This window comes from Condylura cristata, unplaced genomic scaffold (genome assembly GCF_000260355.1).
Source record: "Condylura cristata isolate star-nosed mole 26May11 unplaced genomic scaffold, ConCri1.0 scaffold00038, whole genome shotgun sequence".
Taxonomy (NCBI): Eukaryota; Metazoa; Chordata; class Mammalia; order Eulipotyphla; family Talpidae; genus Condylura; species Condylura cristata.
In genome coordinates this window covers 2,972,782-3,000,049 of record NW_004567139.1, presented here as the reverse complement: position 1 = coordinate 3,000,049, position 27,268 = coordinate 2,972,782, and the positions used below count along the sequence as shown (strand labels likewise).

The 27,268-nt window shown below is 37.7% G+C and overlaps 1 protein-coding gene across 1 annotated transcript in view; it reads right to left on the bottom strand.

Annotated features, from left to right (window-relative positions):
- CEP112 (centrosomal protein 112kDa) overlaps window positions 1-27,268 on the bottom strand; it is a 332,396-nt gene that overhangs the window by 157,127 nt on the left and 148,001 nt on the right. The window contains exons 19-20 of the mRNA XM_004693355.2: window positions 22,591-22,698; window positions 6,923-7,105 (exon numbers count right to left, since the gene is read on the bottom strand). Coding sequence (XP_004693412.2) covers window positions 6,923-7,105; window positions 22,591-22,698 — 291 coding nt within the window. The remainder of the gene's footprint in view (window positions 1-6,922; window positions 7,106-22,590; window positions 22,699-27,268) is intronic.

Genomic DNA, 27,268 nt, shown 5'->3' with positions numbered 1-27,268 from the left:
ACACTAACTCCAAGTTATGTAACCTTAGGCAATTTACTTTCTCTTTCTGAGCCTTTCCTCATCAATAATGTGAAATATACACAACTGTCCTCTGACCAGGTAGAAAGGTCAAAACAGGGTTTCCGAATAGGAAATTTAGTCGGTATGGGATACTGGAAGGGCTGAATGAGATAATGCAAAGAACCCAGCAGAGAGCTTGGCACATGGGAAGCATACAATAAATATTTTGTTGTTGCTGCTGCTATTAAACACACACAGCATAAAAATTCAGTGCTGCTTACTAAAAGTGGAACTCAAGCAGCATGATTCAATTATGACTTTGCAACCACATCCAGTATGGCAAATCACTGAAAGAAATGCAAATTGTGATGAGAATGTCAGGATGGGGAACAAAGAGCACTAGAGTCTCTCCCCCCTGCGAGGCAAAGGTTCCCATAGAGCCTGTTTTGCCATGTCTAAGTTTCTCCAAAAATCTATCTTGGAAGAGTCTGTGAGATAAAGACAGAGACTGAATTAAATGAGGAAACCCTGGTTTGCGAGTTCTGTGACCTTGGGCAAGATAATGTCCTTGAACCGCAAGTTCCTTATCTGTAAGTTGAAAATAATTGGACGTGGTCATCTCATTAGATTACTCAATCTGACTATATTATTGCCGGATACATAAACACTTGATATGACTAAAAGCTTCTTTCCTGGCGGAACATATTGTACACGCAGATTGTGTTCGCTTGCAAGCCTCCAGTTTTCACCATTCCAGAGTGATCACATTAACCTCCCTACTTAAAACATCTCCAGCATTTTGTAACGATGTCTTCTAGAACAATGCTAATACTTGTAAATAAATTTATTTATATAATGAGAACAAGAGATTTTTTTTAAAGCAATCATTATTGATAAACTTGTTGATTCGAAGAAAATACTTCATAGGTTATTATTTGAAAGGTGTGTCCTTAAAAAGAATATCCTTTATCTAAAAGTGGACTCCAGGCCACAGTTTCCATGGTAACTGCCACATTTAAAAAATATGCACAGGACTAAAGATGCACTGTATAATACTTCTGCAAATGGATCATTCTTAGAGCAATCAATTTCCATGTCTCAGTCTATTTTTGTTTTTAAATTTAATATAATTTTTCCATGATAGGAATCAAGCTGAACCATTGTAATGGTTTAATTATAGACTTATATGCTACTCCTGTGTTTATAGGATGAAAATAATTACAGAAGTTTAGAATTATAATAAAAAATGAATGCTGGTAAAGTATAAAAAATGCAAACTTTATTTGAAAAGGCATATTCCCGTATTTTTTCCTAATTATCTAATTAGCAGTATTCCTCTCTATAGCAATATATGTATATAGAGATAGCAATATTTTATTAAATTCATATGTAATGAACACTGGACACTGATAAATGAGATCTTCACATTCTGCACATGTTAAACAAGATCTATGTCAAAATATGGGAAGGATTTTTATCCTGTTTAAAGTTCTGTATAACTTTGGTGTCAGAAAAACAGAACTTCATGCAGAGGCTTTTAAAAATGGCTTAGTTAAGAAAAGCTCTGTTTATGTTTTAAATATGTACAGAAAATTCTTCATCTATGTTAAAAACACCACTTAGATAATACTGTGAAACGCCATCTAAAGAAAACAAATAGAAAATTGTGATGTGATATGATGTGTGCTTTCCCCTAGGCCTACTGAAAACCTTATTATTATTTTTTTAACAAAATAAGAAAGCGAATTGTTGAAAATATTTCCCTAACAGCTCTTCTACTGTCTGACTTTAAATATTATGTCCATGGCAGCAAAACCCACTTAATACTTAAAATGCACTTAATTCTCCTCCTCTTTCCCTCCAGTACAAATAACGTAGTGTATCAGGGGCCAGGTATCAAAGTCTGCTGTGCACCCACCTGGTGTGCCAGACAACACTCTGATGTGGCTGTGGGTGTCAGTAGGAAGAAGAGGGGAACAAAAAGCAGGGTTACATTAACAGCAACAGCCTCATTATAGTAGGGGGGAAATGGAGTTTACACAGTTCAGGTTTTCCAAGCTACCAGTTAAAGTTGACACAGAAAAATAAAAAAGTTACCACTTCAGTACCAAGAAAATGATACTAACGAGTAAATATTGATGATGAAGTACTATTTTGGTTATGTAGGAAGTATGTAAACCATTTTAGCATAAGTACAAACATCTTTTACTCCTGGGCCAAATTACCACTTGATTTTATTATTCTTACAGTTTTCCATAGTATAAACTCAAGAGGACAAAACAATCAGATGTAAGAAAGAGACTAACACATTTGGAAGCTAATATTAGGGGACTAACTTTAAAGCTATTTCTAACCTCAGCCTTGTTTCAAATTTTTAGTAGTTTCTGAGACATTTGGTAAGGAGTTCCAGAGCAGTCCTCTGGATAATAAATACTAGAATTAACTAGGATTATGACTTAAAATATATTTTATTTTAAGTCATAATACCTACAAAATTAAATTTGTGAAGGCAGCTGTGGTTCTGAATGTGGACAGTCTTAGCATTTTCAAAAACAAAGGAAATTTTAGCACATGAAAATAAAGTCTATAAATTGCACTGTATGAAAATACTTAAGGAGTTTAACTTTTTCTCCCTAAACGATATTTTCAAATCTTTCCACAAACACAGATCATAGTGAGTTATAGGGTCAGTGTCCTATATATTACAAATTCAGGTCATAAATTTCTCTCAGAATTGAGAACAAGGGAAAAAATGAACTGGTATGCTTTCTTTCATTAGGTTACTAGACTCAGGATTCACTATCTTTGCTTCTTCACTATGGCAACTAGACAAGCGAAAATTTGAACGTAATTGTAATTTTTTTTTTCAAGTATAGATTTTCCTAATGTGGTTAGTATCATTGATTGCTCAACTATTCTTTTATATATTGCCTGTTCAAGGGTGTGTTTATTATGAAATACTAACTTAAATCCTTTTGGAATGTAGTTGGCATGTAGAGTAGTCAAAATCAAATGTTTTCAACAGAAAAAATCCCAAAGCCCCAAAGTCTAAAGACCACATATAAGTTGAACAATAATATTCAGAACACAGTATTGCTAAATTCACCCTTCAAGTAATCTTTGAAGTATAGCCAGCGCTTAATTCACTGCACGTACACACACAGTTTATAATGGAGATTTTTATCCTGTGCCCAGATTCCCAAATTCATGGAAAATAATATTAGTGCGATACAATTGAAAAAAATTACAACTGTGCCTGAAAAAGTTTTACAAATTAGTAGAACAGGGAAAGAGGGCTGCTGAAAACTCCACATTTTAGAGCCAGTGGTAGGTGCAGCCTCTTACTATGAGTAAATGTGGTAAAATCAAGATGGCCTGTCCATTTATTAAGCAAACCATGTTCACTGTCTCAGTGCAGAGAACTAGGAAAGGCATGAAAATGCAATGTGGGCAGGACTCATTTTACCATATTCAATTTCGAAGTTCAATAGATTTTCAGTTTTGCTGATAACCTTCAAGCCTGCTGTGTCTAATCTGCATTCTGCTAATGGCTGCCGCCCTCACTCTTGTCTGTGTCTCAACAGGTCACACAGACAGAGGTCCTAGGCTGACGACACCACCTCTGGGGAAGACCATGTAAGTGCTCATACAGACCACTCCCTTTGGCAACAAATACAAATGATCAAGCAATCACTAAGTGGTTCAGGGTCCCCAAAGAAAATATAACCAATCAAGGAACCTATATTCTGTTTTCCTGGCACTCAAATAGAGACATTATAAAAATTTTCCACTATATTGTATTTGAAAGCAAACTAAGAATTACACATAGAATTACCAAATTAGAAGATTTCCAAGACAATTAAAATAAATATGTAAATTTTTATATCTAAAAATATTATCGAATCAATTAAGTCATTTTCCAAAATAATTTCATAACAGGGATGGAGCAAATGGGAAACATCTGACAATGAGATTGTGAATTTCTAGATGTCTTCATATCTATTAATCTGGATGCTTTTTCTTAACATCATGCCTTAGTGAGATGACAGACTGAACATCTTGTATGATGTATATTAATGTGCATAATATATCTTGTCACTGAAAATCAAGGTGATATGACAAAAATAAAATACATGCGTAGGATAATTAGCTAAATTCACCATATAAAATGAGGGAAAAGATGAACTGTCCTCAGCTCGTTACTGTATCTTAAATCTCCATAAGATGGCATTATCTGAATAACAACTAATGTGTAATAATTATACAACCCCCCAAAAGGAGATCCTAATTGAGATGTTTCATCTTAAAGAAGGTAACTATACTTTATTATAATAATTTTATTAATATATACTACATATTTGAATAAGCCAAAGGTAGATTTTCAATATGCCATCTTCTTTCAAGAATCTGAAGGAAGAAAAACAGAAAACAAAGCCATGGTGTGTGTATTTGTGTGTGTGTGTGTATAAAATGTATATTTCATGGGCCTTGGTCTGGTTAAGTAGTATTTCCAGCAGCCCTTTTTACAAAATGGCTTCCATTGCTAAACCGGAGCAGCCAAGCAGGAACTGAAAGTCAAATGTCTCTCTGAAACTAAAATTAAAAATCATACAGTCCAATATGTAACTATGTGATTTGTTCAAACCAGAGAACAGTGATTTGAAAATAAAAATATGCCCACTTTTTTTTTTTTGAAATTTATAAATGGAATTCAGGACTTAAAAGGTATTATACATTACACTATTTAGATGACACTAGTGAAAAAATATAGTTGGAAAATTTAGGACTTACCTGAAGGAAACTTTGAATGAATATCTCAATGAGCCACCAAAAATAAGTACAAAGTGTAAGCATTTTGGCATGCGTGGTAAGAATTTTTAAAATGTGACATTAACAAATACTAAAAATATATATATTCTCCAAAGACTAGAAAGTACGTATAGTTTATACAGAAAACCATCCTCATTTTGATCAAGGATGCAGCCAGCCTATGATTATATTGCTAACTAGTTATCCTGTGACAACAATTAGAACTGTTCCAAGGATGACAAAATAGGAGAAATATAATCCTATGCAACAGCATTTAAAGAGATCATAGGGCCTCGTTCTTAATATTTCAATTAGAAGAAATTCAATTAATAATTCTGTTCTACTAAGTCTGTGGCTTAATTATACACAATTATTCTACAATTTCCATTTTTCAATCATTCGATGAACCGCACCCTACATATGGCAGATACGACATATGCCAAATCACAAAGATTTCCTCTAAATTTGGTTTTCACTAGGGCTGATTTTCCACAGTGGCACCAACATAGCAGATAGTTACATAAATGAATGTTTTTTATTGCAGTTTTTCAATTTTATTATGCAAACAGACTCTACACTGACTCAGAACCCAAATATCTTACCATAGAAGACAATGCTAAGAATGCACACCATATATGAAGGGGCATGTTAAGTATGAAAAAAAACTTTAATAAATTATATGGTTAATAGCCAAAAGATCAGGTTCTATTTTAAAAAGGGTTTAGTGAGGTTGGAAGCAAAAGCACAAAATACATTGACTTGATAGGAGCCACCTGGCTGTCTGGTCCCTGGTCCCTGGGTACTACAATGCCTACCTGCTTAGTTAGCAAAAACTAAGCATAAAACAAAAATTGAAAAGAATTCTATAAGTGGATATTTGTGACGAAAAAAACCCATGTTGAGGATTTTAAAATTGTTCTAACCATTCTCCAAAGGTAAAAGGCAACTCAAGGTCAAATGAAAAATTACCAATAACTCCCATTCTTTACCTAACCGCCTCCCGCCCTCCACTCAAGAATTAAGATCTTATTTAATCAGAAGTATTCCTATGTTTTGGTCATCATAAAACTGCTTAAATACATATTATTACAGCTTTATTTTATTATTTGGAAATTATATTATTTGGAAAAGGATAGCTAGGGAGAAGCTTAGGTATGGTGTGGCAAAAGTGGTTAGATGTCAATGGGAAAAGAAGTATTTAGGCCCAATCAAAATATGATATGGTTTTATTAGAAAAGAAAATTATCTTTTTTTATTATTATCAATTGCTCTTCAATTTTCTTTAGTAGAATTTCACAGCAATCTTCCCAAGAGGACACACTAAAGGCCTTTGATTATATATACCCTAAAGAATGTATTGCACCACAAAGACACACACCCAATAAGATTTTTTTTCATCTGAAATTTATAAAGATAATTTTCCATGCTGACAGTGCACATTTCATCCATAAGTTTGAAGAGTCAAATGCTACCACAGCTGGGGGTTATTCTGCCAAATGGCCTCCAACAGGGACTACAGAGATGGAGGCTAAGAGGCATGTGTGTGTGCATGTAGGAAAAAGCAACAGACTGATGGGAAATAGCCTTCTCTGGAGTCATTTTTATCCATTACCATGTGAGGGATCTAATCAAATATCGAGTCTAATGGGGGACAAAAGCCACACTAGGAAGGAAAAGCAAATATTAAAACAGCTGCTTGATTACCTACAGAGATTAAAACAAAAAGCAAGGACTGAGGCTTCTATATTTCATAGTGATTTGCTAAGGCTGAGGGGAGGGGTAAGGGGCAGATACCTTAAAAAATCCATCATGAAAGGAACTGAGACAAGATTATAAAAAAGGGGCCAAGTTATAGCGCGCCATGAGATTTTTAATCTGGCTACCTGTGGTTTCTGTAGTTAAAGCCTTATTCATCCCCAAAAGGGGTGGGGGGCAGTGGGAGGGGGGAACCTGGAAAGGAGGAGAAGAAAACAAAACAAAAAAAAATCACATTTTTATGTCAGTTTTGCAAATGATCAAACAGCGAGCATCAACAAGAATAATAAGAAAACATTCAACGCTGATGACTTTTAAAAAATAGGTACCCGTTTTATGAAATATTATTGATAATTACCTGTGAGTCTCGTTTCTTGAACTCTTGAATTTGCTTTTCGTGCTCCATATTGGCAGCGCGGAGCTGTTTTTCCAGGTTTTCGATTTCCCGTTCATGGTCTCGGACTAGGCTATCCTTCTCTGCGTTATGCTGCTGTAATAGGTGCGTCTTCTCCTGTTCGTGCTCCAGCTTCAGCTCTACTATCTGATTGGACAATGAGGAGGACAGTTCATCAACAGAACATCCTTGTCGTCATGACAACTCATGGACAGCTTAATTTTTCTCTAATTTGTCCAAGTTGAAAATTTTATTTTTGCGTCATTATTACCTCACCTTTGAAATACTCTCATTTTGGGGGGGATTTTAAACCTAACCTCTTAATATTCAATTCAGTTGGGCATATTCAATAAATCCTGCTGCAATCTGTTGGTACAAATGCCTGAACATTGAAAAAAAAAATGTGTTGAATGCTTGTTATCCCCCCCCCCCAAGAATTTGGGTATCACGATCAGCCCTGGTCATAAATGGTTAATAGTCAGTACGTTTGCTTTTTGCTTAAATATATACATGGAAAAAAGCAGCAATTATATCGGTCAGTTTTCAAATAAAAGATCGCAGCCAAATACGCATCTGGATTATTGTATATACAGTTGTCTTCTCTAAAATAAAATGATAAATTTCAAAGCTCTATTATCTCGTTGTCGGCTACGGTACACCAACATAAACAGATGTTATGTGTTCCAGAAGGCACCTGCTGTGCTGCAAGCTTGCGCCATGATTTCATAAAAAGCATTCAATTCTCAGGATCCTTTCCCAGTCCACTCCACACTGGAGACTGTGACCTTGGCCAGTCTTAGCCTCTCCCAGCTAGACTGAATGGCAGCCGGAGACCAAGGGCCTGGTTGCCGCAGCTTTGATACTAATCCTCCCAGACTGTGCACAATGGCACCCTACCTGGCCTGCAAACTATAGCCAGCCAGGCTGTCTTTGAAGCAGGTGATGAATAGGGGACTGCAGGAAGCCAGCTTCCCCAGTGAACTCCAGGCCACACAGCTGCTAAGAACAGTCACTTGGATTTTTCTTCAGTTTTGGTGGATTTCAGGGGAAAAAACTGCTGTTATCTAGAATATGTTGTGTTATTTGCAGCGTGAGAATCCATCTTCAAAAAAGCTAACAGTAGGAGCCTGCTCCAAATCGATCTTGTTTCCTGCAATGAATCACCAGGCTACCTTATCTTAAAGCTATAGCATTCATTTCTCCAGGCAGGCATGCTGCACTAAATTTCAAGTTATTTCTTTTGAGGTTGAAATCCCTACCCTAACTAATTGCAAACTAAGACTCAACACCCACAAAAATTTGTTTTTAAACGTGGATTTCAAAATATTTCCTTACTGTGATTTTAGGGAGTTGGAAAATCAACAATAAATTTCTAATCACATAGATTTATTATATCATTTAGAAGGAAGTATAGTAATTCCTGAATATAAACATCTGTCACAACAAAATAATAATAAAAATAACATAAAAATGTATTTTGCATCTGAGGACGTAGATACATGCATTCTAGGGAGTTTGTGCTTACTTAAAATTTAGGAATCTTTCTTCCAAATTACTCTATTATTGGCAATAGAAAATATTACTTTCTCCTCATACACTCTACCATATTAAATATTTTCTCTTCATATAAGAAGTATAAAAGAAGCTCTTTGATTATTCAAAACAAATGTGCTTGTTTTTGTCTGTGATCACACAATTGCGAAATTAACCCCCCAAAAGAGAGATTTTAAAATGTTACTGGTATTATTCATGCTAAATCATTTTTTTTCAGGCAGTCAATTGCATGGATTATTGAGTTAGAATATTTTTAGGTCCAGGTAAATTATGGTTTCTATCTAGTGTTATACTATTATGCTTTATTATAACAATATTGTCAATTTTTGTTAAAGTTATTTAAATATATAATCCAGTAGAGGAAATAGAAGGAGATGGAAAAATCTACTGAGAGTTTTTCAAAAGTCTCAGAAAAATTAGGAGAACGAGTGTGATTTAAATTGATAGTAATCAAAATAATATATAGTGGTCTAAAGAAAAGGCCAATAATTAAGACAGAAGAATTATAGATGTTTTCCCGCAAGAAATGACGCAAGGCCAGAACTTTGCTGTAAGATTGTGGACTACGGCACTCCCTGGCTCCTGGTTCTCGGAGGGAGGTATTTCCATAGTGACTTCTCTAAGTCAGCTGAAGATTCTGGTAGAACAATCAATGACCCTGCCCATGTTCACAATGTAATCTATGCATTTTTCAAAATCAGGAGAAGTAAAATAGATATATGATGGAATTTCAAGATCGAGCTCATAAATTATTGTGTTTATTTTGCCCGGACATGTTGCTCAGTGATGCCAGTTAGTGAACAAATCTCAAAGTTTCTGGAACCTTCTAAAGTGAAAGGCTTTAAAAGTTCAGGCTGGTCTGCTTGGTCCAGTGTTGCTTGACTAACTTTCTAGATTTCACGAGTCCTATCTGGTCTTTGCCTAGATTTCCTCACTGTTAGCAGCTTCTGGCAAAGTTGTCTTCATTGGATGAAAAATGAACCCAAGAAGAAAAACCCTAGTATTCTAAGAACATCTTAATGATGGTATTTATCACCAATAATGCCATCATCATCTGAATCTGTTAAAATTCAAGATCCCGGCCCTCTCTGGTGGCGCAGTGGGTTAAAGCGCAGTACTGAGAATCTAAAGCCGCTTCTACATGAGTTCGATTCCCGCCTGCACCGGAGGTGACCACATGGTGTGGCAGACCTCTCCTGACCCGCCCGCTGCTCCCCTCAGCAGTGTACTTCGACATTCGGCCTGTTCTGCTCCCCCACTCTGTTTCTGGTGAAGCCTCTCACCACCCCCTGAGCCTCTGGCCTGTACCCCAGTTCTGTATGCACAAATAAATAAAATAAATCTTTAAAAAAAAAGAAAATTCAAGATCCCCAGTATCTTCCATACAAGTAAACATTAAAAGTTCTTGGGATTTTCCAGTGCGATCTTTACTTGTGGGAAAACGTGAAATAATGTTCCTCTTCACCTTGAACTACTACTTTGGTTGAGCTCTTGTAGTGTGTAGGCATTAATGATAATCAGAAGGTAGTAAATCATGGAGGATGTAAAAGTAGGTAGCCAATATCCACCGGGGTACTGTTGAATGTCAATGAGGACTCTGAGTCAATCACCAGACCTTGATTAATGAAGACCAGCTGAAGAGCTGTCTGTAACATAGGAGGGAAGACTTCATGGTCCCTCATTCAGAAGGAGTGAGTATGGGCTAGGTAACTATACATACTGCCCTTCTAAGGTGCAAATACATATTGGCGAATCCTCCAGAAACAAAGGAAGTAATTAGCTCTCATGTGTAAGCATCTGGTATCCCTTTGAGGTGCAGATTACCAAAGAGGATATTCAGAAAACTAAGAGATAAATAGAAAATGTTCTCCATGGAAAGACACTCAAGAAACCCTAGGGAGAGATGGATTGAGATTGGAACTGAGTCCTCCAATAGGCAGCACATTTGCAAACCATGTTTGCAGAGATACTGGTCTGGATGGCTTAATGGTTGGAGTTTGAGTGTGCCCCATCATTCCCAAGATGAGGGGGGGATACACCTCAACTCAAAAATCATTAAAGTTATAGGAGAACTTAAAAACATGAATGGAAGAACTCAAAGACAACAGAATTCAGTTTTCAACAACAATAAATCCATTTAAAATAAATTTAAATTTAGAAATAATGAGCTAGATAAACATATCTCAACAGCAAATCACTGACACAGATAAAAGACTTGAGATAATCATCACAACATTTCATAAAGGAGATAAAAAGAAGATCACCTATGAAAGAAACAAAGAAAAGAAAATTCACATATACACAGATAGGCATTCAGGAAGTCCCTTGAATTAGAAGGAAGAATTGAATGTGTATATGCGAAAGCACACTATAGACTAAGAAAAACTAATACAGTTTGAGGAGAAAGATGACCCTAGAATACTATCACAAAACTCAAGCACAGGAGAATTCATCAACTACAGAACCCAAACCACTCAAGATAAAAAATAAAAGTACTTAAAAGATAAAATTCATGCAACCACGAGATGACTGAAGAAGCTGTATAGAAAAGCAAACGTAATGACATAAGACAATAGAACAATGTATAGAAGGTTTTGGGAGGGAAAGGAGAATTTTATGCCCAGTAAGCTATCTGTCATAAACAAGGGAACACAGAGTGATACCCAAAGCATGCAAAAACATAGTGAATATGACAACCATGTGGCCTTGGGAAAAAAATCTTAGATTTTTTGATGAAATCTTAGGGAGCAATTACACTAAACATTCTGGTGGTGAGCATATAACTGATTTAAATTAAAAACAAATGACTGATAGGAACGTACAGAAGTACACATGTGTACAAAGCTGCTTATATGTGTATGTGAGAATTAGGGTTATGGAGAGAAAAAAGTGTTGCAAACATCAGCAATTTGTAAACTGTCCATCAACAGTTCGGTCTAACCAGGCACATCCTCTTCATTTAAAGGCTTAACACGCTAACACGGACGGAACAAGTCTGGCCCCTTCAATCCTTTTCCTCTCGACCAACCTTCAATAATCAGCGCAGATGACTGTGGAAGCTCCCAGAACTCAAGCAGCACTGAAGGACCGAGGTGCCACCATGATGGTGAAGAGAAGCTGATGGGGGATGCACGTGCTGGAAGCACCTTCTGTTCTTTGCAGTTTTCCTTCCTACAGAACACTTCCCAGTCCCCGTGAAGAGTGGCAGTAATCACCCTGAGCTTGTCAAACTTTTAGAAAAATGAGCTATTACTTTCTGCATTTTCATCAGAGCTCAATTAAAACTTAGGAAGGAATCAGACACTCAAGGGCTGCCAGATTTCTCTTCAAGTCTTTATGATGGTTAACTCAAGTCACTGCAATCGAGAAAATTCATTAACCTTTGTTACCTTCTTAGAGTTCAACACGTCTGGAAAGAAACACATCTAACGCGTATTTTGGTTTCAATTTATCTTGCTGTCCATCTGTTTCTCTAACACTCAGTCTGTCTTAATGTAGTGCATCGCTGATGTGGAACGAATATGATAGGGAATTTAGCACAAACATCGGCCAGGCCAAGTTGTAAGTTTCTCGCTATGTGGAACTACTTTCCTTTGACGTTTCTGCCCTCACCCACACGATTCTCCCCTCACCCACCACAACACCTGTCAATTATTCATCTTTATGAATGTGATGCATGGTGTTCAGGGGGAAACAAACAACAGATTTAGAAGTAGTCAGGAGAGGAGCGTTTCCTCTTCTTCTGAGTCAAGGGACTCGCTACCTGTGCTATCTCGGCCTTTCCTCTGACCTGAAGGCTACAGAGCTTCAGGCCCTTGGGCCACATCCTGCCCTCGCTCCCCTCATGAAAGCCCCACTCTCTCTGTGATTGTCTTTCTCTTCACTGGCTCATCCACATTTCTTTAAAAAAAAAAAATATTTTTATTTATTTGTTTTTGCATAGAAGACGTGGCCGGAGGTGGGAGGTGGGAGAGGATTCACCAGACACAGAGTGGTAAGCAGAGCTCTCTTGTTGACCCCCATTGTTCTACTCCTCTGTCTTTAAAAATCCCTCAAAAAGGTTTCTCACTTCCTACTCTCTCCACCCATACCGGCTTTTGTTCCCACATTCTACTGAAACTGATCTCACTGAGGTAGTTAAAGATGGCCTGCCAAATCCAGTGGTCACTTCTCAGCATCCATCTAAATCTTTACTTCTGGAACGCTGGCTTCTGGCAAATCACACCTTAGGATTTCCTTCCGTCTCTTTGCTGCGTCCTCTACCCCCCCCCATTCTGGCATCCCGTCAGCCCTGGATTGGGATCGCCTTTCTTTTTCTCTTTTCACAGGCCCGTGTCCATCATCACCATTTCCCTGTTGCTTGGCTGGAAAACTTGTGAGTCATGGTTGAGTCCTCTTTCCTCCTCACACTTCATTCCACATCCATGCCCAGTCCAGCCTGCAAAACACATCCCAGAGCTGACCTGGACCATGCCACCACGCCCTCCCAGGCTGAGCAGGTCGCTGCTGCCTTCTGCCAGCAGCCTGTTGCACCCCTGCCTCCTAGCCACCTCTGCCTCACAGTGCCCACACAGCGGCGAGAAGGATCCTTTCAGAATGCAAACCAGCTTGCTCATGGGCTCTCCGGGCTTCCCAGTGCCCCCAGAAACAAATCAAAACTTTCACCACAGTCTACAGGACTTGACAGAATCTGCCCTCTGCTTAATCTCAGCCACCGCTCTCACCCTGGCAAGTCCCTCTGGCCACAGACCCCTTATTCCCTCCTCCTGTTTCTTCCTCTCCTCAGGTATATGCACAGTTTCCTTCTTCACTTTATTGTAGTTTTTGTTTGATTTTAAGATTTATTTATGCATACAGAACTGGGGTATGGGCCAGAGGTGCAGGGGCAGTGAGAAGATTCAACAGAGACAGAGTGGGAGCAGAACAGGCTGACTGACGAAGTACACTGCTGAGGGGAGCAGCGGGCGGGTCAGGAGAGGTCTGCTGCACCATGTGGGTCAGCTCCTGGGCAGGCGGGAATGGAACTCATGCGGAAGTGGCTTTAGCTTCTCAGTGCTGCGCTTTAACCCACTGCACCACCAGGGAGGGCCCTCCTTATTACACTTGTAGCTCAAGTGTAACTATTTTAGAGTCCTTCCTGACTAGATGTGAAACACTGGACAAACATAAACAGCCCCTGCACTCACAAACAGTTCACCCTGCCTTACTGTGCAGCGATTATCACCACCGCCTTACATGCCATTGAGGAGAGCACTGGAGGGTGCACTGGGCGCTATTATCTCCTCTACTGTAAGCGCCGGGCCTCTGTTTTGTCAGCAACCTCCAATAATGAAAATGTCCTCACTTCCTACTGCAGATCGACCAACTTCTGTGCCGCCGTTCTCCAGACCTCTTCTCACTCGTTCCGGGCACCCCCTCCAAGAATGGCCCCCCCACCCTGGGCCGGGGGTGCGGCCCACACACCTCCACCTTCCTGGGCCCAGGTACTAGTGCAGGTCTGCCCTCCTTTTCTTCTCTTGGGTTCCGCTCTGTCCTTTTCCAGAGTAGACCAAATAGTTTACTTTAAATGAGGTCTATGTTTACATGCTACATTACTTTAAAAATCTAGGTAACTACAAATTGTTCCCAAAGAAAAGGTTAGGAATCGCACGCTATCTACCTTTTAAATATCTCAACTGAACTTAAAATTTCCAGCACACTTATCTTGTACAATTTTTGTCTTATCTTTACTGCTGTCCTTGCTACCAAAATACCATATTTTAAGTTTCCTATCATCGTGGAAACGTTACTGTAAGGAGTTGGCCTGTCATTATTTTTTGTAATCATCAATAATAAGTATTTATTCTTTCTGGAAAAGCCGGCCACTTGTTTATCTGCTAAACTACATTTCCCTTTGAAGGCTTTGTAGTAAAGAGAGAAGATATAAGGCTAAAGAATGATATGATGGGATTGCCAAAAAAGTCTCCATAGTTCAGGAAATCCTAGCATGCTGGTTTGTTGTTTGTTTCCAACTTGAATGAGGTTTGTGAAAAGACAATTAGAATTGTCTTTTTGTTCCAACGAGTTATACAGGAAAGAAACAGGAAATCGTGATGAAAGCTTGGATTTTACAGGATATTTGTGTAAGTATTTATCCCATGTGTTTGATGTTCTCCTTCTACATCTGCACACTTTATGCCTGCATTTTGGCTAAAATATTTGAAAATACCACTTTGTGTGTGTGTGTGTGTGTGTGTGTGTTTTTCACTTCATTACAGTTCCTGGCATGATGCTTTCTATATGGAAGGAGCTCAAAAATGAAAACTGAATAAAGAACCGAGGAGGCCCAGAAGGCAGAAGTCGCCCATTTCCTCTGGATGCCGCCTTCCTCATTTCCCTCATAATGAAACATGTTCACTAGACTGGAGGGCACTTCTAAAACTTCTCCAGCAAAGTGCCCCTAGCAGAAGTGAAAATGAATAGTACCCCCTGGGGGATCTGAGGGCATAGCCCGAAGCAGCCTCTGCAAGCTGGAAGTTTCTTTGTAATGTCCCATTTTCTCTTAAAAATTCATGAGAACTTCGCATTTTACAAAACAGGAAAGTCTGTGTTTGTTTTAATATGAATGTTACCTCAATAGTAAAGCTACTTTGCTTTCCCATAAAATAATCTACCCAGCAACTCCAGGAAATGTGTAGGTTCACATATACCCAGCACTTGCTCACTGGGCCAGGGGCCTGGACCCCAGGTGAGAAGTGAGGACTGGGTGATCCACAACTAAATTCCTTCCCTGTGTGACATGTGAAAACCACCCCATGTAATATCTTACTTTTCAGAGAAAGGAGAGGACAGAAGAGTTGTCATACTTAACCTTGAGTTGGTGGCTGGGAGGTAAGCGGAGGTTCTGAGACCTCAGAGGGACTGAAGAGCTCACCAGACTAAAGGACAGAAAGACACAGGACGTTGGGTTTAGCAGGGACCTGGGGGCAGCCGCTAGCCCTCAAGGCTCACCTTGCCACAGCTCTGCTGAGGGCTGCCTCCTTAGCTGGGGCTGAGGAACTTCACTTCGCAAAAGATAAACCACTGGATATATGAATAATTCTTTAGGAAAGAAGGGCTTTGAAATGATTCAAAATATTCTTTATAGCACCACCGACACACGGGCTCAATTTCTGCCCCCTGGAAATCCATGGGGAGTCTGTTAAGAGTGGAAGTTAAGAGCCTGGCTACGGTTCAGGTTTTGATTCTGTGAACTGTGTGGGACCTTTGACAGGTTACCTTACTTAACTGGATGTGCTTCAGTTTCACAACTGGAAGATGAGGATAATAAATAATACCTCCTCCTTTACAAGATTACTAAATTCACAGAGGCACGTAGAAACAGCCAGTGGCCTGTTTCTGACCAGGGTGGGTGCTACTAACTGTGGGTGGAGGCAAAAATCACACAGTCCAGTCATATACTTCCGAGACTGCAGACCCTGAATTGGAAACAAGTAGATGTGCAATTCTCTTTAGTCTTGTCTAGGCAAAAAGCCTTATACTTTTAAAATATTCCCTCTGATACAGTTCTAAGCCCACCTATATTCTGGTACCTCTCCTTGGAACACGCTGAAGTTTGTAAATATCCTACTTCGAATGTGGCGACCAGTCTTTATGTGACCCGGTATGTAATTATTCCTCATGTGAGGCTGTATGTAAACAATATGGCCACTGGGACTACATCATTCATCTCCGTTACCCCATTGTCGAAGAGTTCCTCCTGTGTTCTTTGCCAACCCCACCACTTACACACACACACACACACACACACACACACACAAACACACACACACAATTCATGTTTTTGCAGATGATTTTCTAAGCCAAAGCAAGGAATCTTATATTCAATCCAAATAACTTTACTCTTCTTTTCCTTTTTTTAAATTTTAAACAATTTGTTTGTTTGTTTATTCATTAAGATTTATTTATTTATGCATACAGAACTGGGGTGCAGGCCACAGGTGTGAGGGAGATGAAAGGCTTCACCCAAGACAGAGTGGGGAGCAGAATAAGCAGATCGACAAAGTACACTGCTGAGGGGAGCAGCGGGCAGATCAGGAGAGGTCTGCCGTGCCATATGGATCACTTCCCCGGCTGGGGATCGAACTCATGCGGAAGTGGCTTTTAGCTTCTTCGTGCTGTGCTTTAACCTGCTGCACCACCAGGGAGGGCCCTACTCTTCTTTTTAAAGCTTCAGAAAACATTATCATAGCTACAATGTTAACTGTTCCTCTGAACTCCAAGCAAGCAGAAAGCTTTCACTTCTATACCACTGTCTAGTGACTGACACATGTAGAAATCTCACTCAGGCTGACACTAGTCATTCAAACATGGTCCTTTGAACTAGTTCTTAACACATAAATGTACTATTGTCAAAACCATATTTCCCATACTGCCTTCATGAAAGACCTTGTCAGATGGCTCACCCAGGTACCTCGCTATTCCTTTTCCAGACTACACTAGCCACCCTGTTTGAAAAAGGGAATCAGCTTCGTTTAATCGGCTTCATTTTTAGCAAAGAGACATAGGTAACACTACTGTATGCTTATTAGTTCTCATGCCAAACTTTCACAGTAAAAAGTATCATTTTGAAGTGGTCAGGGGATATTGTTCTAGTTACTAACGTTTACAAGGAAAAAAAAAAAGACTCTCAAAACTTGTATGTTATCACTTTGATAAACAGTCTTCTAAAATCTACCTGTTCATAACCCTATCTTTGTCTTAGTGAGTAACTACCTGAGAACTCATTCTCAACATCGAGTCTTAGCAAACCAGTCTTTAGACATAAGAATAACGTGGGGGAAATCTACACCAATCTAAGCGATCCTTACATGACTTTTTTTTTTAATCCTGCTCTACATTTATGTGACATTTGTATCATTTATCTCTCTCTTTTGTTTTTTCCACAAAAATGAGATAGAGAAAAATAAATGCAATCATGTATGGTTTCCAGTAATGTCAGTTCCTTAAAGAATTAATTGATTTTCCTTATTAAGTATTTTTGAACAAAACTATGCAAAGGCAAAAAATGAGGAGATTTTAAAAACTACCATTCTGAGAAAAGATGTTGAAGTAACGTTCTTTCAAATGAATTCACTTGAATATTTTCTTACACCAAAAAGTGACTGCCACGTTAAAAAAAAGATACTGTTGGCTCTCCCTGGTGGCGCAGCAGGTTAAAGCACAGCACTAAGAAGCTAAAGCCACTTCAGCATGAGTTCGATCCCCACCCTGGACATGACCCACATGGCACAGCAGACCTCTCCTGACCTGCCCACAGCTCCCCTCAGCAGTGTACTTCATCAATCGGCCTGTTCTGCTCCCCACTCTGGCTCTAGTGAATCTTCTCACCACCCCTGCACCTCTGGCCTGTACCCCAGTTCTGTATGCATAAATAAATAAGTCTTAAAAAACAAAAAGGCACTGTCAAAATGTAGACAGTAAGAGGGACAAAAAAGTATCAACCATAATTCCGTCAGCCACACAGAATTAACATCAATTTGAATGTCTGTGTGATTCTGAGGGTAATGGGGCAGCAGCTATAAATACTTTCTGTGACTCTTCCTAGATACTAACAAAGTCCTTTCCAAAAAGATTGCATTAATTTATAATGCCACTAGCAATGTATAGAAGTACCAATTTCACTAAACTTTTACCAACTGTAGAAGGTACATCACTGTGCACTCCAGTTTGCATTGTTATTAACACAGAGGCTGAATATGTCTCGAACTTGTTTACTCAATTCATTTCTTATCTGTTTCTTTCTTTTGCAGGTCATTTATTGGACATTCATGATTTTCTTATGACTTTTGCTTTTTATGTTATATGCTAATTACTTGTGTTTGTTACAACTATTGATATAATCAAGAGAGTCATTCTTTGCCTATTACATTTGCTTTAAGTATTTCTTCATTTTTTAACTTCAAATAATTCTTACTTTACTCAAATTAATATTTTCCTATTGTTTCCAACTTTCAAAAACCTATAGTTGTGGGTCTCCCTGATGGCCTAGGGGTTAAGTCTCAGTGCCACCACCACTAAGGCCAAGGAGCTGACCCACATGGCACAGCAGACCACTCCTGTCTTCCCTATTGTTCCCCTGAGCAACATATTTTAGTAAATCTGCCTGTTCTGCTCTCCACTCTGTCTGTCTCTGGTGAATCTTCCCTCAGAGCCCTCCCTGCACCTCTAGACTACATATATTCCAGTTCCTCCATGGTAAAATAAAAATAAAAGCTGTAAAGTTATTTCTTAATTCATCAAATCTATGCATTGTTTAATTTCCTCATGACTGGAAATCTGGCTCATTTATACTCCCTTACCTTCTCTTTTCCACTATTCACACTATGTTTATATATTCTTCTTGATTCCTCTATTGGGGAACCCTGTAACTTTAAGAAAACACCCAAGCCTCATTTCGTCAAGACTGCCCATGATATTGACATCTCAGTACTTTCGATTTCCACTCCATTTCTTTCCATCCCTTTCTCCCAATTCCCACGTTCTCCCTTCCTTTACTGTTACAATAGCAAGCTGCCAACACTTACATCCTGTCCTCTAACCAACCACACACTAGTTCTGAACTTTGAACACCACTAAATGACCTCTACCTGTCACCATTACAACTGAAGATCCTCTTTTGCTGGGACTGCATTTCCTTCTCTACTGCCCAATGTTGTAACATCTCTGTACTCTGAGGCAGTTTCTAGAATCAAGTTTCAGCATCATCTCCTTTTTCACACTTTCTTTATTTTATAATCACAATATCATGGTGAATGGCTTTATGCTTTTTTCTCTGCAGATTTAGCAAGATTCAACACACATGGCCACAGAGAACAGACCTACAACACAACTACGTGAAGTAGGTCTGTAAAAGATGTGGAGAGTGAAAGAAGGTGCAACGAATGGACAAGTATAGCCCTACATAGCAGAGGGCTGTCTCTGGGCTGCAGGTGATTATTGCTAGGGGAAGGTGTAGGTCAATAGCTGCAGATATACTAATGCCACCAGATAGCCTAAATTTATATTTTTATTTAAAACTTTGAATATCTTAAAAGATGGCAATTCATTAAAAATGAGTGCAAAATCCTGGTGCTAAACAAGCAAAAACAAGTTTGAGGGCTTGAGCTCAGTTGAAATCCGTTTTCCATCTCCCTATTTAAGATTTTCCCTTTGTCCTTCTGCTCTCCAATGCCACCCGGTGTGTTTATCCTCTTCTTCAACTCTATGAAATTCTCTTGTCCTGGTGCTTTAATAATTTCATTTTTCCTTACTCCTTTGTTCTCCCCCTTTAGGCTTCTAATCAGACATGATGTTCATTGTGATGATTCACTCAGCCTCACCTATTCTGTCTTGGCAGATACTGCTGTCTGGGAGAACCCCTCAAAATTGTTTGTGGTAGTTAAATAGCAGGGTAGCAGAGCATTTATGAATACGGGACGCAGATCTAGAAAGCTTAGGTTTACTCTGCTACCAGGAGTGAGACTTTGGGCAACATGTTTATGTTCCCTGTGACATGACTTTCTCAACTGTTAAAATGACATAAGAACAGCATCTATTTTTATTTTGTGTCTTCTGTCCCATCGAATTTTGCTGTCTTGCTATTTTTTTCCTTGTTTTGAGATTAATTTGATCTTTTTTTTTTTTAGTTTCCTACAGTCAAATCTTAAATCATTTATGTGACACTTCCCTTCTTTCCTAATATAAGCAGAAGATGCTCTAAGTTTTCCCCAAAGGAAATTTCTCAATAACCTGAGTTTTTGGTGGTGTGTTTTATATATATATTTTCATTCAGTTCAAAATTTCCTTAAATTATTTATGGTAAAAAATATTTATATTTACTACATAATAAAGTAATTAAAAACTGGTAACAAAAGAGTTATAAAATATCATAAACATTTTACATATACTTTTTTACATGTCTGACTATTAAAAAATTGTCATCAAAATAATCTATATGTTTCTGAGTGACAGAGAAAGACCATAAAGACAGCTTGGCTAAAGGAAAAGAATGCAAGAAAAATAATATCCTTAAAAGAATAGACCATTTCGGGCTCTCCTGGTGGCACAATGAGTTAAAGCACCGCATTATGAAGCTCTCTGAAGCCACTGCAGCATGAGTTTGATCCCTAGCCCCAGAGGTGACCCACATAGCATGGCAGACCTCTCTTCTGCTCCCCTCAACAATGTACTTCATTAATCTGCCTGTTCTGCTCCCCACTCTCTCCCTGGTGAAGCCTGTCACCTACCACACAACTGGCCTGTACCCCAGTTCTGTAAATAAATCTTAAAAAAAAAAAGTTGGACAATTTCACTGTAACTTTAGGTAAGTCATTTCACCACTTATTACTAATGTCAGTCATGTAAGTCTTTCTTTGAGAAATCAAACACACACAAACATACATAAAACCAGAGGTGATAACAGGTGACATTTTCACTGATGCTCACATTAAGAACACTGAAATTTCTGCCTTCAATACACAACTAAAAGACAGATCAAAACTTAAATAAATTTAGTAATAATGAATTGTATTTCTATTAACAACTCAATCATAGAATGTAACACAGTTTTAAAGAAATTTTAGAGGAAGTGCTGCCATGTTATCTTGTAAACTGTTCTGCATAAGAACAGCTCTGTATTGTATCTTACAATGACTGACTTGAATGCACAGAATAATAATCAACACTGTAATTTCAGAGAAAGAAGCAATGGGGATGGTGCAAAAAGGTCATGTAAACTTAGCTGGAAGCCTCGGAATCCGAGTTTTAATGATGGCATTATTTTCTTAGACAGACCGTGATAGTCCAGAAAGTAAAATAACCAATGGCTGATTTATATTCTTTTGCCTTTGTAGCTATTTTGCCTCTATACTATCCCTATGAAAATAACTCAGTTTTTTTTTAACCAATTTTGCAGTCAATATTTTAAGCTTATAACAATAACGACTATAAGGATATATGTCAAATGAGACTTTTCCTGAAACTCAAGTGAGCCACTTAGGAGATGGGATTAATTCATTTTTGATATTGTACCCATTTGATAAGGATTAATAACATAACCATGACAAAAAAAAGGTATTCATATTTCTAGAATAAAAATGTTCAAATGTGATCTTTAGGAAAAATTTCTTAAATGAATGACTAAAATGTTAACATTTTTTCAAATGTTAAGGAAACAATGCAAGAAAATTGAATGAACATGTGACAATGAATAGAGCCACTTTAAATCTTCAAGGATCAGCAGGAACACAGTTCTTTTTTATTGGAAAATAAAATTTTTTTTATTGTTAAATAAGAGGCAGCACACTAACAACAAAATCTAAGCTCTCTATGTTGCCTAGTCATCCTCTTCTCTCCAGTGGGAAACTTCTTCCTTACACTCTGTCTAAAATGGCTCTCATTGTCATTTTCAATCCTTAAACACTATCAGGTAAGGGCAAGGTCTCAGGTCTTTGAAATGGCTACTCCTGAGCCTAGAATATTATTTCTCCAGACATATCATGGCACACAGGTCCCTTCCACAGAAGTGGTCCCTGACCATCTATCAGTACTGATAGTAACCGCCTTCCCACCCTCCACCCACCAAAGTCTTTGTACATGCTTTCTTTCTTCACCTTAAATTACTATTCAAAATTACGTGTTTTTATTTATTTATTTATTTATGGCTGGCTACCCATCAAAATGTAAGTTCCATGAAAAATGGAACACTGCTCCTTCTCAGTCAACAATGGTTCTCAATACATAGGAAATACCGAAAACGACGCTTTACACAGAAGCATGAGTCAAACTTAGCACCAGCAGGAAGAGAAGAACTAAACTATCACTAGAAATATCTCGAACATTCAGATTAATCAACTGTTGGAATAGACTTGAGTGGAGAAGTTAAAATTCTGTTTCTTGGATTTTATGTTGAAACAAATCGTATTTTCAATATTCCAGATATACTGGTAATAACATTCTTAGTAATATTTTAACTGTGAAGAGACTTAGTAATATAAAGATATTTTAGAAGATTATACATGCATTAAAAAGTTAAATACTATCATCAATGAAAGACCAACCTGCTGTTCGTATCGTTGTTTGACATCATCTAGCTGCCATAAAAACTCCTTTGATTGTTTCTCTCGAAGAGACTTGGATCTAGTTAAATCTGCTTCTACTTTTTCCATCTATGAAATTAAAAAATAAGATATCAAATTTTTTAAACAAAAATTATATTCTATGTATTTTATCTATTCATTAAAATGATAGATTTTATACACCTCACCAATCATAATGGTGACTATAAAAATGATGACATAAGAAAGTATATCAATTCATTTTTTAGATATTTTAATAGTGTTAAGTCAAGGACATTAAAACTGAAATACAATTGACTAAATTGTAATGTGATATCTTGGGAATATAATTTTGTACATCAAATGTTTACACAACAAAGTTTTAGTAAGTCATTGATTGGTATGTGCAAAATGTCAGAACATATTTGTAAACATATAGCTGATAAAAGACTTGGTTCTAGAATATATAAAGAAATTAGAACTCAACAATAAATAAGGATTTAAACCTGGGCCCTCCCTGGTGGCACAGCGGGTTAAAGCACAGCACTAAAAAGCTTAAGTCACTTCCGCATGAGTTCGATCCCCGCCTGCCCTGGAGGAGATCCACGTGGCGCAGCAGACCCCTCCGGATCCACCCCCTGCTCCCCTCAGCAGTGTACTTTGACGACGCCTGTTCTGCTCCCCACTCTGTCTCTGGTGAATCTTCTCACCCTCCACATCTCTGGCCTATACCCCAGTTCTGTATGAATAAATAAATAAATCTTTTAAAAAATAATAAGGATTTAAACCCAGTTTTAAGATGAGCAAAAGAACTGAAAAGATATTTCTCCAAAGGGAGTACAAATAATCTATAGGCATATGAAAGGACATTCCACACCACGGCCATTAAGCAACTTGAGATTGAAACAATGACATCACCTCTCCACACTAGAATGGCTATAATCAAAAAGACAGACAAAAACAGTGTTGAAGATATGGAGGAACAACAATAACAAAAAAACTCTTGTACAATGTAAAATCGTGTAGCCACTTTGGCAGTTTCTCAAAAGGTCAAACAAACTATCATATAAATCAGGATTTCTATAGTCAGAAATGAAAAGCTACATCCACATAAAAGCTTATATACAAATGATCACAGCAGCATTAGCTAGAATAATAAAGGAAAAAAACTAAAGGTCATTCAGCTGATAAATCAAGTAAAAAAAAAATCCATATAGTGGAATATTATTCATCCATATAAAAGACTGAAGGGCAGACACACATTGTAATATGGATGTATCTTGAAAATACTATGCTGAGTGAAAAAGGCAGAGTAAGTGTCCAGATAAGCAAATGCCTAGAAACAAAGTGGGAAGTAGATCAGGACAAGAAGAGTATTCCTGGGGTGGGGTGACTGCTAAAGGGTGTCTTTTTGGAGAGATGGAATTTAAAATTGACTGGGGAGTGAATGTACAGAAAATACCAAAACCAGTGAAGTGTACACTTACGAGTACATATTGGTGAGTGAAATATATCTCAATAAAACTGTTACTTAAAAAAGTAAAAGCAAAAGACACGACTACACTCAATGAGATCTCCCAGTTATCCAGACTACTCTAAACCACACACATCTTCCACCACCACTCCAGTCTACCTTCCTCCCTACTAACTCTAAAACATGCCAGAAACTGTCTCACCTTGGCATCTAGATGATCCTCCCAATATTCACTGAGCTTCTTTCTCAAAGAAAAGACAGTGTTAAAATGTCACCCTCCTACTAAGGTCTCTCTTGAACTCCCTTCTTTAACATACCGCCCTCTCCTATCCTTCTAGCCCCTTTTCCTGGCTTTCTGACTCCTTTTTGCCATCAGACAGGCACATTCAGTTACATTATATCATTTTTTGTTTTCCAGGCTTATTTTAATGTCTGACTTCTTCACTGGAATAGAACCCAGGGCTGAGCACACTTGGTACATACAGACTCAAAAAATGATTGTTGAATGAGTAAATTAAGACATAGCAATATATCACATATTGGTTTGACATTTCCTAGACGATTTTCAACATTCAGTGGTGTCAAATTCTTTATAAAACATGAAATAAATAAAATAGTGTTGAATTTAATGTGTTCTATCACTTGAAAATTTAGTAGATTATCCACACTTGTTCTTATCGGATACTTTTCTTATGTGTCAGGGACAATATTCTTACATATGGTAACATAAAAGACAAATAATATGAAAATGGAATGTCCTACTCAAGGTAGAACTAGAGTTCACTGGTATTCCTATCCAGATTTATAATCAGATTTTTTCTGACACATGAAAACCATCTATCATTGGTGACTTCATATTGTTTATTCGGCTTTACCAATCTCTTGATATTTCTTCTTTTCAACATACACAAATTGCCTCTTTCAGGTTTCCCTTTGAAAAGTGCTAAGATTAGGTAAAATGAGTATGAAGGACAAAGAACCATGAAAGAGCATCTTTCAAATTTTCATGTTAAGTTTGGAAAAACAATTCAACTGTTTTTATGTAGATCTGGATAAGCTTAAGGTTCCCCGAACAAATATGTTCAGGAAAGGCAACCAGTTTCATTGATTGAGGATGTTTATCACCATCCACTACAGCCATCTAACAACATGTTTCGGTTTTGGGCTGTCACACTGAAGTCTGGGGTGTTCAGCTTACAACACACCTAGGTATTTCACTGCAAATAACAAAAGTCTGCAATCTTGAGGATACTAAGTTATCTACTTCAAAATTCAATGATCAGAATGCTGAGGTTACTGATCCACAGGTAATCAGTATTGTCATCAAGGGTAAATGTATTAGAGAACTATTAAAAGAGCACAATTAAGCCCCTTGTTTTCTTTTATTTCTAACTCAACACAGCATCTCATTCTCCTTCAGTACTTTTCACATTAGACCTCAAGCAGGAGGCTCCTTAGTTGACCTCAACAATCTCTAGTCCCACATTCCCAAATAATCCACAGCTGCCCCTGACTCTACAGCCTTTCACCTTTCACACTACTTGGAAAAGGCCCCTCATATTTTTCCTCACCCAAACAATCAGTCTTCAAGTCGATGCGAGTCTCCTCTTAAGCCCCAGTACTCTCATCAATGTCTTCTCTCCCTACTCTGAGGCCATTATCTTCCTAGCCCATTGTGCAAGGAAATATGTCAGATGTTTCAGCTAGATCATGAGCTCCCAAATAAATGAACTGTGACTTACAGTTCTTTCTACTGTATTTTAATTAACTAATTGCCATGGTAGAAGAATAATTGTGTGTTAAATTCTTAAGGGTGAATGAAAAAGTAGGGAAAAGCAAGAGTGAAAAAGAAGTCAGAAAGGGAAAGAAGGGCTTTTATCTAGTACTTTCAAGACTAATCTTCCTACAATTCATTTTTGGTTCTTATCTTTTTTCATCAGAGATTGAATATTAAAAATAAATATTTAAAATAAAACTTTAGGGTGCCATGTACTTCAGTCTGTAAAAATGGAATATCTTCTGTCAGCGATGTAATTATCTTCTATAATGAAAATAGAAAATAATCTAAAAAACATGAAGACTTTTTATATCCAAGCATTACAAAGATGTTCTAGAAAAATAAATGATAAAGAAAATGAAACACAAGTTCTTTTAGATTATACTGACCGAAAATGCAAGACCCCACTCCATTTTCTTTCCACAAGTTAACAAAAAAAATCAGAAAACAAGTTTTGTAAAATACTTAGTTTGTATAACACAAGATTTTCAGTTGCCATAGATACAAAGATTCTGCTTTATGAGACATCATTCCATGTTCCATTCAACTTCAAATGCAAACCAAAATAAAAATTCCTTTCTTGTATAACTTCAAAAAAATCTAAGAATTAAAGGTGGTGGCCAAGTTAGAAGCAGGAGCAGGTGAGTGTTTAAAGTAGACAAAAAGGTGAAAAAGATGCTGCATTTTCTTTCCGCAGAGTTTCAGGCATTAGCTACATGTAAAAGAAAACGTTGAATCTCCACAGCTTCAGTGACATGGGTCCTTTATGTTTCCTCATATAATAAAAAGTTCAGAATGAGGTTGCTATATCGGCAATTCAAAGATGTCAGGGTTAAGGTCGTGCAATCCAACTTTCCTATAATCATTGCAAAATGCCTTCAGCAGCTCTAAACATCTGGGAAGGCAGCGCAAAGGCTAAGGTTGGAAGGATGAGGGCAAAGGTCCATATAGTTAGTCAAATAAGGGGCTTTTCTGCATGGTTCTGTCCATAGCAAATTAATGATGCTGATTGCATCTCTCACTAAAACTACATTAAGTGGCAAGGTCCACATATAAGGTAAGAAACTAAAGTTTTAAAACTATTAAATGTTGCCCTAAATACAATTTCTAATAAGAAAGTAGGAATGGACATTGTTTGAACATTGTGTGAATTTGACTCTCAGAAAGTACTTTGTGTCATTATATTGATAATGTGATATGTATGATTTATAATTATATACAATTGTATAAGATGTATTAATTTCTTATGTCATTTATCTTTAGAGTTTACATAAATATGTATTCAATATACAATAATAGATATATGTACATAGAGAGAAATTAAAAATAGTTACAGTCAGGTGAGCAGATACAGATGACAGAGAGACAGTTAAATAATTATTTCTATGTTTGGCTAAAGAAGACTCAGTAGAGGGGCCCTCCCTGGTGGC